At 36.9% G+C, this 15,134-nt stretch overlaps 1 protein-coding gene and 1 pseudogene across 1 annotated transcript in view; one reads left to right on the top strand and one right to left on the bottom strand.

The window, feature by feature from the left end:
* BRIP1 (BRCA1 interacting protein C-terminal helicase 1) overlaps window positions 1–15,134 on the bottom strand; it is a 189,633-nt gene that overhangs the window by 89,907 nt on the left and 84,592 nt on the right. The window contains exons 10-13 of the mRNA XM_023516638.1: window positions 11,312–11,466; window positions 7,813–7,981; window positions 7,561–7,701; window positions 3,260–3,421 (exon numbers count right to left, since the gene is read on the bottom strand). Coding sequence (XP_023372406.1) covers window positions 3,260–3,421; window positions 7,561–7,701; window positions 7,813–7,981; window positions 11,312–11,466 — 627 coding nt within the window. The remainder of the gene's footprint in view (window positions 1–3,259; window positions 3,422–7,560; window positions 7,702–7,812; window positions 7,982–11,311; window positions 11,467–15,134) is intronic.
* LOC105887547 lies at window positions 12,761–13,218 on the top strand (annotated as a pseudogene).

Here is a 15,134-nt window from a genome sequence, read left to right as displayed (position 1 = left end):
CATCACAGCTCACAGCAACCTCCAACTCCTGGGCTCAAGCGAGTCTCCTGCCTCAGCCTCCCGAGTAGCTGGGACCACAGGCGCCCGCCACAACACCCGGCTATATTTTTTGGTTGCAGCCATCATTGTTGTTTGGCGGGCTTGGCCTGGATTCAAACCCCACCACCTTGGGTGTACGTGGCTGGCACCTTAGCCACTTGAGCCACAGGTGCCCAGCCAAGACTCTGTTTCTAAAACAAACAAACAAACAACAACAACAAAAAAGAAACCACTATCATAGTCCAGTTAGGGGGTAAAGGGAAGTTAAAGGAGGGAGGAAGGAAGACATATGGCAGAAGGAGGGAGGGCATGAGGCAGGATCTCACCTTATATGCACATTGTGAGAGTGTATAACACGCGTCCTGGGAAAGGGGCTCTTGTATAAATGGAACTTTACCTTGGAAGTGAGCACAATGTAACCTAAATATTGTACACTCATATTAATTTAAATAAAGTTTTACAAAAGAAAATGATCCAACTATATGTTGTCTATAAATGACACAAGTTAAATTCAAAGACACAAACAGGTTGAAAGTAAAAGGAATATTACTTAGCCATAAAAGGGAATAAAGTATTAAAGCGTCCTACAACACAGACCTTGAAAACATTATGTTATGTGAAAAAGTCAGACATAAAAGGCCATGCATATTGTATGATTCAATTTATATGAAATGTTCAGAAAAGGCAAATCTACAGAAACAGAAAGTAGATTAGTGGTTATCAGGAAATAGAAGGTGAGAAGAAGGAATGACTGCTAATGGGTAAAGGATTTCATTTGGAGGTCAGAAAAATGTCCTGGAGTTAGTAGTAATGGTTGCTCAACTTTATGAATATACCAAAAAATTAAATTTAAAAAATGCACAAAAGATTTGAACAAATATATCTCCAAAGAAGATAACCAAATTGTCACATGAAAAGATATGAAAACATATCCAACTTCATTAGCCACAAGGGAACTGCAAATCAAAATAACAAGAGATACCACTTCATGCCCATTGGGAAATCAATTATCAAAAAAATACAAAATAATAAGTGTTTGTAAGGTTGTGGAGAAATTAGAATCCTTTTGCACTGCTGGCAGGAATCTAAATTGTGCAATGGCTATGAAAAACTCCTGGTTCTTCAAAAAGTTAATTTACCACAAGATCCAGAAATTCTATTACTTAGGTATATATCCAAAAGAACTGAAAGCAAGAACTCAAACAGATATGAATACACCAATGTTCATAGCATTATTCACAATGGACAAAAGGTGGAGACAACCCAAATGTCCATCAACAAATGAATGTATAAACAAATTGTCACATATATATATATACACATATATATATATCTCACATGTATATTATATATATGCTATGAAATAGTCATTAAAAGAAATAAATTCTGATATATGCTACAAGTGAATAAACTTCGAAAATATAAAAAGGTTGCTACCAATGTGATAAGATTTTGTTTTTATTTCTTTTTTTTTTTTTTTTTTTGAGACAGAGCCTCAAGCTGTCCCCCTGGGTAGAGTGCCGTGGCATTACAGCTCACAGCAACCTCCAACTCCTGGGCTCAAGCCAGTCTCCTGCCTCCGCCTCCCAAGTAGCTGGGACCACAGGCGCCCGCCGCAACGCCCGGCTATTTTTTGGTTGCAGCCGTCGTTGTTTGGCGGGTCCGGGCTGGGGATTCGAACCCGCCACCTTAGGTGTACGTGGCTGGCGCCTTAGCCAGTTGAGCTATAGGCGTCGAGCCTTGTTTTTATTTCTTATATAACTCTAGAGTGAATATGGTTTACATAATTCTACAATAACTTTTCTTCCAATTTCCCAGAAAAGATTTGTTTCCGTATTTAAAAACTAAAAGTCCACAAGTAGTATTAGGTAAGGCCAAATCCCCACATATTTTATTGTATGGCTTAATACCAGATTTAATTATTAGTTTTCCTACATATAATTGTTAGGTGTAGATGTTCATCCTCTAACATAAATCTTGTTTTCTATTAAAAACTTTTAAAATGTTTATGTCCATTTTATTTTTAAATATTCTTGCTAAAAATTACTGATTAATTTCCTTCTGAAAACAAATCTTTTCGTTTATGAGACTAGTTGCTTCAGTGTATCTCTGGCTAACAAAGTATGCATATACAGTAAGACAGCAAGAGAGCCAAAAGTATCAAAATTGTCACTGAAACATATTACTTAATTATGCATCCGTCCTTAGAGATATAACTTCCCATGAAAACAGCAAAGAGAATATCACATCTCTTGGATTTAGTTTAGATTTTGACAAAATATGATGTTACGGTCAGGTATTATATATAGTTTCAATGCTTTAATATTAAGAGGACCAAAATATACTATAGAATTTCAATTTGACTCTAAAAAACTTGTTACAAATCAAACTATTAAAAAAAATAAGAAAAGAACATGAAGCAAAATAATAGGCAGCAAAGAAAGTGTGGCTTATATTCACTTTATTGAAATATTAAAAAGAATAATTTGTGAAAGTGAAAAAGATTGCTCCTTTAGTAATTTCTTTCTTTCTTTCTTTTTTTTTTTTTGCAGTTTTGGCCAGGACTGGGATCTAACCCGCCACCCCCGGTATATGGGACCGGTGCCCCACTCCTTGAGCCACAGGCACTGCCCCGCTCCTTTAGTCTTTAACTATGAAAATATCAACTTGTCCCTAAGAATAAAAATCACTTACACTGGCTCAGCACCCATACGAAGCACAGTGGTTACAGCGTCGGCCACATACACTGAGGGTGGCAGGTTCAAACCTAGCCTGGACCTGCTAAACAACAATGACAACTGTAACAACAACAAAAAAATAGCCAGGAGTTGTGGCGGGTGCCTATAGTCCCAGCTACTTGGGAGGCTGAGGCAAGAGAATCGCGTAAGCCCAAGAGTTTGAGGTTGCTATGAGCTGTGACGCCACAGCACTCTACTAAGCATGACATAGTGAGACTCTGCCTCAAAAAAAAAAAAAAATCACTTACACTTAAGGAGTTCTCATAAATTACATTATTTGATGACTTCTATTCTTTTAGACTTTTAAGTAAAGCATAAGTAGAAAAATCAATAAGTAAAACAAACTATAATGTTTAGAAAACTATAATTACCTTGTCACTTCTGACCCTAAGAAACTTATCATGGTAATATTTAAATTATCATGATAATTTATTTATTTAAATGAGATTTATAGGTAAAAGAAACAATAAATATTTCCTTACTTTGTAAGATGGCAAGAAACACAAAATTCCTTGGCTCACAGTCTGGCATACAGATAACAGAAGTGCTCCCACTTCATCTTGGAACTCAAATGTTTCAGTATGCTGGAAGGTAGCACAGAGATTGCGACCTTTGGGGCCTGACCCAATGGTACCAACCCAAACCTAGAATATAAATATGTTAGTTAGTATTAGGATTATGCTTAAACAAGGGGAAGGTATTAATATTTAGCTGGAAGTATTTATGTATTTGTGAAAATAGATCAAGCAACAAGTTTAAAACAGACATTTACTTTAAATTGTTGGGTTTTTTCCTATTACCTTTAATTAACTGTATATAGATTTAATTTATAAAAGTTTTACCTTAGAAAGATAACAGAATTATCTTAGAATGAAAGTTCTTTAAAAGCAAAAAGAGTTGTACTTATCTCTTTCTCAACAGCTTTGTAAAATTAAACATGTAACAAATTTTTGAAATAGAAACAGAGAGGCAAAAAAGCAAATACTGCATAATGTTAGTAATTCATAATTAGGCATCCTCAAACTACGGCCCACAGGCCACATGTGGCCTGCAAAGGACATTTATCCAGCCCACTGGGTGTTTTTGCCACCGCTGTCTATCCTGCTTAGCAGCCAACTCGTCCCGGGGTCCACAGTCTGGCCCTCCAACGGTCTGAGGGACAGTGAACTGGCCCCCTATTTAAAAAGTTTGAGGACCCCTGGAGGTGATGGATACAAAGCCCCTTACTACATCAATATTACTTTTTCACTGGGAAGGCTCATGCCTATCACACCAGTACTATGAGAGCCTGAAGTCGTAGACTTGCTTGAGGCCAAAAGTTTGAGACCAAAATGGGCAACTTAGCGGTTCCGCTTCTATACAAAAAGTTAAAAAAATGAGTGATGTGCACCTATAATCCCAGCTATGTAGAAAATGGAGGCAGAAAGATCTCTTGGTGGCATCTGTGGCTCAAGGAGTAGGGCGCCAGCCCCATATACCAGAGGTGGTGGGTTCAAACCCAGCCCCGGCCAAAAACTGCAAAAAAAAAAAAGGAAAGATCTCTTAAGCCTAGGAATTTGAAGTTACAGTGAACTATAATTGTGCCACTGTACTTTAACCTCAGTGATAGAGATGCTATCTCAACAATAAAAAAATATTAGATTTTTCTGAAATTTATAATTTTTCAAAATTAAGTTGATGAGAGCACATGTAGTGAGAATAAGATACAGTCAATCAGAATAGGGCTGCGACATCATAGTTGTTCTGGCCAGGTTAGGTCCTATGTGACCTTCACCTTATGCCTTCCATTCTTTTCGTTTTGTAAATTCGGCTTTAACCTAAAAGTGTATATCTTGAGTAGTTTAAGACAATTAATTAAGGAGATTAGCTTTTGAATTGGAATGTTGTTATATGGATCATGGTTTATGACAATTATTATTTATTATAGGTCATGAGTTATGGTTATCCTACTTCTGTTTAGGATAAGAATTAATTAGTGTTGGCTCGGCGCCTGTGGCTCAAGTGGCTAAGGCGCCGGCCACATACACCTAGGTGGTGGGTTCGAATCCAGCCCGGGCCCACCAAACAACATGATGGCTGCAACCAAAAAAAAATAGCCAGGCGTTGTAGTGGGTGCCTGTGGTCCCAGCTACTTGGGAGCTGAGGCAGGAGACTCGCTTATGCCCAGGAGTTGGAGGTTGCTGTGAGCTGGGATGCCACAGCACTCTACTCAGGGGGACAGCTTGAGGCTCTGTCTCGGAAAAAAAAAAAAAGAATTAATTAGTGCCGTATAAGATAAGGGTTAGTATGGAGTTTACTTTTAAGTATAAAACTGATTTTGGAAGTAAAAGAACAGAACAATCTTGGAGAGGCTACTCTCACTGGTCTCCAGAATTGCTGGCCTTCTGACAAATAAAGTTTGGTGGACCAACCTCCATCTCTGCATATTGGCTGACAGTGACAGGTGGCTGGACCCTCTTCATCCAGTAACATTTCAGGAATCAAATGTGGCACTAAGTGTTATGTTCTCACATTAACAATGAACACAGAAGACTTCTTTGACGAAATGTGTGGAAGTTTTTCCTTATACACCAAGCAATTAAGCAATTCTGAAGCAGACACTAAACAGGTGTCCCCCAATTCAATACTCTCCCTCTCTTTCTGTTTCCCCAGTGAAGCTCTCCTTCAAAATAATTCAGTTCAATTCTGACATTATCTATCTGGAGGTATCTTTAGACCCACAGTTTAAGAGCTCAGACCCCAAGACCCTTGCCCCCTATTTCTCATAACAATCTCAAGCCCCAAGTTGTTTTACTTATGCTTCTGACCAGGTATAGAATCCCCTTCCTTGGATTTGATTAATTTGCTAGAGTGGCTCATAGAACTGAGCGAAATACTTACTGGTTTGTTATAAAGAATATCACAAAGGTTAGAGATAAAAAGATGCATAGGGCAAGGCACATGGGAAGGGAAAGACCTCCAAGTGTTCAGCTATCCAGAAGTTCTCCGAATCCTATCCTTTTGTGTTTTTATGAAAGGTTTATTATATAGGCATGATTGGTTAAACCACTGACCACTGGGATCAATTTAACCTTCAGCTGCAAGTCCCAACCCTCCAATCGTGTCTTGGTCTTTCTTAAAGATCAGCCCCCATCCTGAAGCTCCTCAGGGTTCCCTGCCAACAATCTCACTAACATACAAAAAGATCAATGTAGAGATTCTAGATACTGTATGAGTTGTTATGTCAAGAAAGGGATTAAAGACCAAATAAATATTTTTATAATATCTCAGGCATCTACACACAGGATTATTCAGTCCTAAAAAAGAAGAAATTCTGACATTTGCTATAACACAGATGAAATTTGAGGATATTATCTGCAACATGGACAACTTTGAGAATATTATGTTAAGTAAAATAAGCTAGTCAAAAAAAAGACAAATACTTTATGCTTCCACCTATATAAAGTATCTAGAGTAACCAAATTCATAGAAACACAAATTGGAATGGTAGTTACAAGGGGTTAAGGAGAGGAAAGAATAGAGAATTGTTATTTAATGGGAAAAGAGTTGCAATTTTGCACGAGGAAAAAGTTGAGATTGTTGCACAATAATGTGTATATACTTGACTGAGCTGTACACTTAAAAATGGTTAAGATGGTAAATTCTATGTTATATGTATTTTACCACAATAAAAATTAAAAGCAATTTTTTAAAGTTGGGGAAATATTATAGAATAACAGGATACAGCTGCAAAACTAGCATTGTTATTATAATTCAGTGAAATTACAGGTTTAAATGGACTTTTGTACATAGGCTAAGAACATAATTAGAGACTATAATAATGTTCTTTTGACAAATATGTAGTATATGCTGAATGTACCATCTTCGTATGTTTGTTTGTGCCTCTTAAGAAAGCAATTTGAAAATGTGGAACATATATTCTTTCTTTACTTATTGCTCACTGTAATGTTTCTCTACAGGAATACTCTGTCATTTTGAAAAACAAAATTCTTAGTTATAGAGGAGCTTGGCATTCTGGGCTCCCAACTACTAAATGACAGTAATTGTTCCCAAGTAATTGTGAGAACCAAAAATGTGCCCCTATATAAGCCTGTATATACAACCTTATAAAGAGCTGGAATTCTGTTAGGCACAAAGATATTAGGCACACAGCTGATCCCTTAAAACTACTTCATCAAAAGAAGCCAGAAGGCATAATGAAAAATGACAACCCAAACAATTCTAGGAAAATTAAAATAACATATATAAGGCATTGTTATAAAAAAATTACAATCTTAAATAATAGGATTCATAAAAGTACTTTTAATTCATTTCAGATTTCAAACGTGCTAAACACTTACATAATACTAGGTATTAATCTAGGTACAGAAGAAGAATGGGAATGTAAAAAGAGGTATAAGGATTTATGATACTCTAATGGAAAAGAGAAATATATAAATAATTATACAACAGAAACTACAGTGAAGTAAAAATTTTCTTTTGTTTATTTTCATAAAAAACTAATCTTATTACAATGCAAAAATTACAATACAGTCTTTGCATCCAAAGTGACTGGTTGAAGGAATACCATTCATTAGTATTTCCTTTTGTTGACACTATTAAGTAGCTAACATTTTCTTTTATTCTAAAACTGAAATGTTGAATTTCCTATCAGGGTTTGTTTGCTTGCACTTTAAGTACTTTCTAATTTGTTTATATAGCGTTGTATTGAGGCAGAAAGACTGAAGGCCCTCAAAAAAAGAAAAAAAAGAAAAGGAAAAGAAAAAAAGAAAGAAAAGCTAACCTGCGAGTTTTTAATGACATGATTAGCCTCCAGTTGGATAGTAAATGTTACACCAAGTTCTGATGAAAAGGATTTCATTGGTGATAATGTACCAGATGTCAAAACAATAGTCCGAACTTTGCCATTAATATCTGAAAAGGCCTAAAAGGAAACATTAGATACATAAAATTAACTTTAAAAGAATCAGTCACATTCACTTAAATGTTATTGAGCAAGAAGACAAAATTTTCATTTACAACATGATGCACTTACCACAGCTGGATTTAAGCACCAAAAGTTTAGCACATGCACTGCAGTTTTCTGTCGTGAACGTTTCTTGTTTTTTGGAAGAAGAGCAACGAGCATGTTTTTATCTGAAGTATTAGTCTCATTTATCCAGGAGTAAGTCTGTTGAATAGCAATTTTATAATCATCTGCAAATCTAGATATAAAGGAAATGCTAATTAAATGGTAAAACTTTATGAAACATATAATAACCCACCTACATATAATATAAAAATTGATTATATTAAAACTCAATTGAGAGCACTGGTACCTTCTCACTCAAAAATAACATTCTCCCCACCACTAATTGAACCCAGTAATTCTGATATAAATCAAGCCATGACATCACAGAATCAAGTGATTCTTACAGGGAATATTATAAATCATCTAACCATCTATCCCTCACTAGCCACTTTCTAACTCCATTTTTAAACATCATATAACTCTTGACTGAACCAGAAGTAAAATCTAGACCTCCTAACTCCCAATCCAGTGTTTTGGTACTCTATACCACATGATTAGTTGCAAAATAGAAAACTGTATTATGGTTAAAGAAGCTAAAACGTGAGCTATACTTTATTACACAATAAAATAGATAATTTTCACTGAAAATTACAAAAGTGTCAGCAAAAAATTATGAAATTTTTAAGTTCCTTTAACTGAGCATCAAACTTCATCTACTTTTTTTTTTTGAGACAGAGCCTCAAGCTGTCACCCTAGGTAGAGTGCCATGGCTTCACTGCTCACAGCAACCTCCACTTCCTGGGCTCAAGCGAGTCTCCTGCCTCAGCCTCCCAAGTAGCTGGGACCACAGGCACCTGCCACAACGCCTGGCTATATTTTTTTGGGGGGGGTGTAGCCGTTATTGTTGTTTGGCGGGTCTGGGCTGAATTCAAACCCACCACCTTAGGTATATGTATGTGGCTGGCGCCTTAGCTGCTTGAGCCACAGGCGCCGAGCCACTTCATCTACTTTTAATGAAGCTACTGAAATCGTGGTATCTGAGTCCCATCCAGTTTATAACTTCTTTCAGAAAGACTCTAAAAAGGCTCGGCACCTGTGGCTTAAGTGGCTAAGGCGCCAGCCACATACCTAAGGTGGCGGGTTCGAATCCAGCCTGGGTCCGCCAAACAACAATGACGGCTGCAACCAAAAAATAGCCAGGTGTTGTGGTGGGCACCTGTGGTCCCAGCTACTTGGGAGGCTGAGGCAGGAGACTCGTTTGAGCCCAGGAGTTGGAGGTTGCTGTGAGCTGTGATGCCACAGTACTCTACCCAGGGGGACAGCTTGAGGCTCTGTCTCAAAAAAAAGAAAGACTCTAAATGCCTAGGTTTATAAAAAACAAAATGTGGTATTTTCTACCCTGCCTTCCCTATAATATTTCACTGTTAATTTCATCCCTGGAGAGATTACACCCCAAAGTTAAAGTCAGGGGCCCAACAATTACAGAGAGAATTTTATAAAAATACTGAAGCCAAAAACTATAACAACTCTTAGAAGAAAACAAAGGAGAAAGCTTCATGACATCAAATTTGGCCATAATTTCATGGATATGACTCAAAGTATAGACAACAAAATAAAAAATTTTAAAAATGGCATCTCCATCAAAGGATACTATCAAGAAAAGACAACTCAGAGAATGGGAGAAAATACCTGTAAAACATGTCTGATACAGAAATAACATCCAATGCTGCCCCTAACACAAAGAATGTTATTTGCCTGAGGTGATGGATACCCCAATTACCCTGATTTGATTAATTCATTGTATGCCTATATCAAAACATGTATAAAGATATATAACTATTATGTATCCATAGTAATTTTAAAAACTACTACAACTCAACAACAGAAAAACAATACAATTCAAAAATGGGTAAAAGATTTTAGATATTTCTTTGAGAAAGACATACAATCAGCAAATAAACACATGAAAAAGATTCTTAACTTCTCTAGTCATCAGGGAAATACAAATCAAAACCACAAAGCGTTATCACTAGATAGTCATTAGGGTGGCTATTACACAAAAACACATAGTAACACATGTTGGCAAGGATGTGAAGAAATTAGAACCCTTACACCTTGCTTAATGGGAAGTAAACGGCACAGTTGCTGTGGAAAACAGTAGGGCAATTCCTCAAAATGTTACCAGTAAATGTAAGATTACCATATGACCCGGTAAATTCCACTGCTAGATAAGCATATTTACTCAGAAGAACTGAAAGCAGAACTCAAACAGATATTTGTATACCAGTGTTCACAGTAGCACCATTCACAATAGTCAAAAGGTGGAAACAACCCAAATGTCCATCAATATTAGAACAGATAGGCTGGGCATGGTGGCTCACACCTGTAATCCTAGCACTCATAGAGGCCAAGGTGGGTGCATTGCCTGAGACCAGCCTGAGCAAGAATGAGATCCCCATCTTTACTAAGAAACAGAAAAATTAGCAGGGCATTGTGGTGGGCACCTGTACTCCCAGGTACTTGGGAGGCTGAGGTAAGATGATCGCTTGAGCTGAGGAGTTTGGGGTTGCTGCAAGCTATGACACCATCTACCCCGGGCAACAGAGTGAGACTCTATCTCAACAACAGCAATAAGAAAAAAAAAAAAAGAATAGATTAACAAGACATGGTATATACATACAATGGAATATTACTGAGCCATTAAAAGGAATAAAATTCTGATATACGTTACTATATGAATCAACTCAGAAAACACTGTGGTAACTGAATTGAAATAAACCAGACAAAATGGACAAATATTATATGAGATACCTACAAAGGGCAACTTCATAAGATGAAAGTAGAATAGAGGTTACTATGAGATTGAGGGAGTGAGTCCAGAAAGATACGACTTCATGGGTATACAATTCCTACTCGGAATGATGAAAAATTTCTCAAAACTGATATAATATACAATATTGTGAATATGCTGTTCTTAATAGTACTGAATTGTTTACTTAAAAATGGTGAAGATGGAATATGTTATATATATTTCACCACATTAAAAAAAAATACTGGCATACCCTCAATGAATCCCCAAAAATAAATTAAAAAAACAATACTGGAACTCAGTAATGCTGTAACGTAACAAAGGATAGGGTGGGAGGGGTGGTTGATCTTCATTTTCTACAATACACATATGTGCATAGGAAAGAAACTTTCTGACACTGATAGAAACATAACTAAACCATATTTTAAAAATAAATGTAATTACTTATGTTTAGCACTTGAGGATCATTAATTTAATGATGAATTAATTAAATATATTTATTTACTGATTTCAATATTCATTTTCATAGGTAAAAAGACTAATTTCAATTACTCTAAGTCTGTGCCAAGAAGTAAGAGGAAATACATCATATCTGTAACATTTGCTTACAATGTTCCTACTTACTTATCCCAAATAGGTATGCATTAAACACATGCTACCATCCTATGAGGCTAATATTTTTAAGAAAAATAGAGATGAGATATCTTTACTCACCTGCTATTTTGCCTAAAAAGATAGTCAAGCACCATAAAAAGTCCTTTGAGCATTATTTGAGTTGAAGCACTAATAATAGGTACTTCTCTTGCCTCTTCTTTGCCATAAATTGCTGAGACTTTTTCTTCTTTTTGAAGAACAGCAGAAAAATGTCCCTGTAAGAAATCATCATATTAAGTACATGAGCATAAGAGGAGAGAGAAACTCTCTTAGGAGCATAAGGGGAGAAGAAACTTCTCAAAAGTGTAATGAAACCCAAATGAAACGTGCATTGGAATTTTAGGTGAACATTATCAACAGTTTGGCCCTACAAATCTTACCTTGAAATCTGATCCCCAGTGGGAAGTGTTTGGGTCTTGGGGGGGGCAGATCCTTCAGGAAAAGATTAATGACTAATGCTCTCCCCGTAGGAGGGTAAGATGAGTAAGTTCTCATTCTATTAGTGCCCACAGAACTGGTGATTAAAAATAACCTGACATCTCCTTCCCTTCTCTTCTTGTTTCCTCTCTCGCCATGTGACCTGTGCAGAGGTGGCTCTCCTTCACCTTCTGCCATGAGTGGAAACAGCCTGAGGCCCTCACCTCAAGCAGATGCCGGTACCATGCTTCTTGTACAACTTGCAGAACTATGAGCCAAATAAACCTCTTTCATTTATAAATTACCCGCCTCGGGTATTCCTTTATAGCAACACAAGTACACTAAGATAAAGACTAATACATAGTGCTAACGATGTATTTTGGATTCCCACATTAAATTGTCAGAATCAAAGACTCTTAATAATAACTTAGGCATTTAGGAGATTCAATACTTCTTCAGGTAAGTAGAATATTATTAGTGCCTTTCAGAAGTCACAAACTATTTCAAAATGTAGCAAACAGCTTCTCCAAGGGACTTTAAAAAGTTACTATGTTGCTCTGAATCCTGAATTATTTCCAGGGACTAAGTCTGATGCTGAGACATTGTGTCTATATGACATGCAAAATTAAAATGACTAAAGGAAACAATACATGCTAGTAGCAAAATGTATGCTAACTGGCTCATTTGCTTTTAAATGGCTCTTAAGTTTTAATGTGAATGTCAAGACAAAATTATAAGAAAACAGAAAAGTATGCTTCCCCACATTGTAAAAGAGAAAATTCTAAATATTAAAGCAATAAAAGACAGTGGTGACAACTTCTATATTTAATAAGAAAATGTGTCCAATTAATATAAAATGGGAAAATGGTTAAGATAAATAAGACATATAAATTTTAATATCCAGGTACTTTATGAATTAACACAAATCTACAGGAGTAGATAAATCAATCTTCACTGAACCAAACATTAAAGAATACAAATAATTCCCCCAACTGCAACCCAGCTTCCATTAGCGTCCCAGCTTCCTGTAAAGGAGCCAAGTCCAGTGGGGAGGGGCCCCAGGAAAAAGGCTACAGCAGGAGTGAAGAATTGATGACCTTCATGATGTCTGGTGACAAACGAATTTCTGCCCTCCCTGAATTAGACAACATTTTCAAATGGGTAGAGACCATCCATGGAGCAGCAGCACATTACATGAGGACCTGAGGTATAAGCTCTCCCTAGAGTTCCCCAGTGGCTACCCTTTCAACACACCCACAGTGAAGTTCCTCATTCATGGCCTCTACCCCAGTGTAGACACCCAGGGTAACATCTGCCTGGACAACCTGAAGGACAAGTGGTCTGCCCTATCTTTTGCCAGGATCATCTTGCTTTCCAATCAGAGCCTGGAAACAACATGACAGCCTTTGAACACACATGCTGTCAAGCTCTGGAATGACCCCATAGGTTTTAAGAAGTATCTGCAAGAAACTTGCTCAAACTTAGTAACCAGCCCAAGCCAAGTCAGGCTATCCAGCCTCTCCTCTATTGTCTTTTTACTTTTTCTTTAGGTGGTTTGTCCCTTCCTCAATTTCGGTATAGGACTCTGTATCTTGGCTGTGATGTTATTTTTGTTTTCTTTCTGTTTTTTAAATTGTCTCTGGTTGAACCCTGTGATGTATATTAAATATATACAATCTGGTTTTTTGTTAGAAAATAAAAATAAGTAGAAAGATTTTTCAAAAAGAAACAAAGATAGCGGCCAAGGGCCAAGCAGTGGGTTGGACACACAGGCGCCCTCCCTGCTCCAGCCTGCACAAGATCTAGATGGAATCAGAAAGATCCTGAATAATGAATGCAACCTTATGTAGTAAGAACAAATCTAGAGGCATCAGTTTGATTATGCTATCATAATCAAAGCAGCATGGTACTGGCATAGAAATACATACATAGACCTGTGTCACAGCAGAGAACCCATGCAAGAAACCATCCTCATAGTCCCCTCTGATCTTTGACAAAGCAGACAAAAACATACACTGGGAAAAAGAATCTCTATTCAACAAGTGGTGCTGGGAAAACTGGATAGCCAACAAGAAAAAGACTGAAACAGGACCCACATTTCTTGTCACTCACAAAAATTAATTATAGTAGACAACGGACTTAAACCTATGACATGAAACTATAAGAATTCTAGAAGAAAATGTTGGAAAATCTTACAGATAGTGGCCTTGGCAAAGAATTTTTGAAAAAGACCACAAAAATAAACAAATGGGACTTGATCAAATTAAAAAGAGTCTGCACAGCCAAGGACACAGTCAGTAGAGAAAATAGACAACCTACAGAGTGGAAGAAAATATTTGCATGTTATTCATCTGATAAAGGGCTGATAACCAGAATCTGTAAAGAACTCAAGCAAATCAGCAAGAAAAGATCAAACATTAAAAAGTGGGCAGAGGACATGAACCAACACTTTTCAAATGAAGGTAGACTAATGGCCAAAAAATGCTCCGTGTCTCTAATAATCAGGGAAATGCAAATTAATACCACATTAAGATATCAAACTTAACTCCTGAGACTGGTTTATATCAAAAAGTCCCCAAGCAACATAAGCTGATGTGGATATGAAGAGAAAGGAACACTCCTACACTGATGGTGGGACTCCGAACTAGTACAACCCGCACAGAAAATTCTATGGAGATACCTCAGAGATCTAAAAGTAGATCTACCATTTGATCTAGCAATGCCACTACTAGGTATTTACTTAAAGGAAAAAAAAAAAAATTATGAGAAAGATACTTGCACTCAAATGTTTATTGCAGCACAACTCACAGTCTCAAAAGATGTGGAAACAACCCAAATATCTATCAATACATGAGTGGATTAATAAAATGTGGTATATGTCTATCATGGAATACTCCTGAGCCATAAAACATAGTGATCTAGAATCTTTTGTAACAACCTGGATGGAACTAGAGACCATTCTCCTAAGTGAAGTATCATAAAAAGGAAAAACAAACATGTATTCAATACTAAATTGGAACTAGTTGATTAACTATGTGCAGATAAGGAAGTAAAACTCATCAGAATTCAAGTAGGTGGGAGAGGGGAAGGAAGGGGATGGGCAAATTCACACCTAATGAGTATATCACATACTTCCTGGGTGAAGGACATGCTTATAACCTTGACTTAAATTACACAAAAGCAAACTATGTAACCAAAATGTGCCTACCCCCATAATATTCTGGGGAAAAAGTATGCCAGAAAGAAAGAACAAAACAAGTGAAAACAATAAATAATGTAAATTAAACAAAAAAAAAGAAATGACAAATGAAAAGGACAAAATGAACTTATAAAAACATTCAGCCCTCCAAATTGCTATTGAAATAAAACTATTAGGCTCAGCGCCTATAGCTCAACCGGCTAAGGCGCCAGCCACGTACACCTAAGGTGGCGGGTTCGAATCCCCAGCCCGGACCCGCCAAACAAC

Source organism: Otolemur garnettii, unplaced genomic scaffold, assembly GCF_000181295.1.
Source record: "Otolemur garnettii isolate 467f Iridium unplaced genomic scaffold, OtoGar3 scaffold00094, whole genome shotgun sequence".
Lineage (NCBI taxonomy): Eukaryota > Metazoa > Chordata > Mammalia > Primates > Galagidae > Otolemur > Otolemur garnettii.
This window is presented reverse-complemented; position numbering and strand designations above follow the sequence as displayed.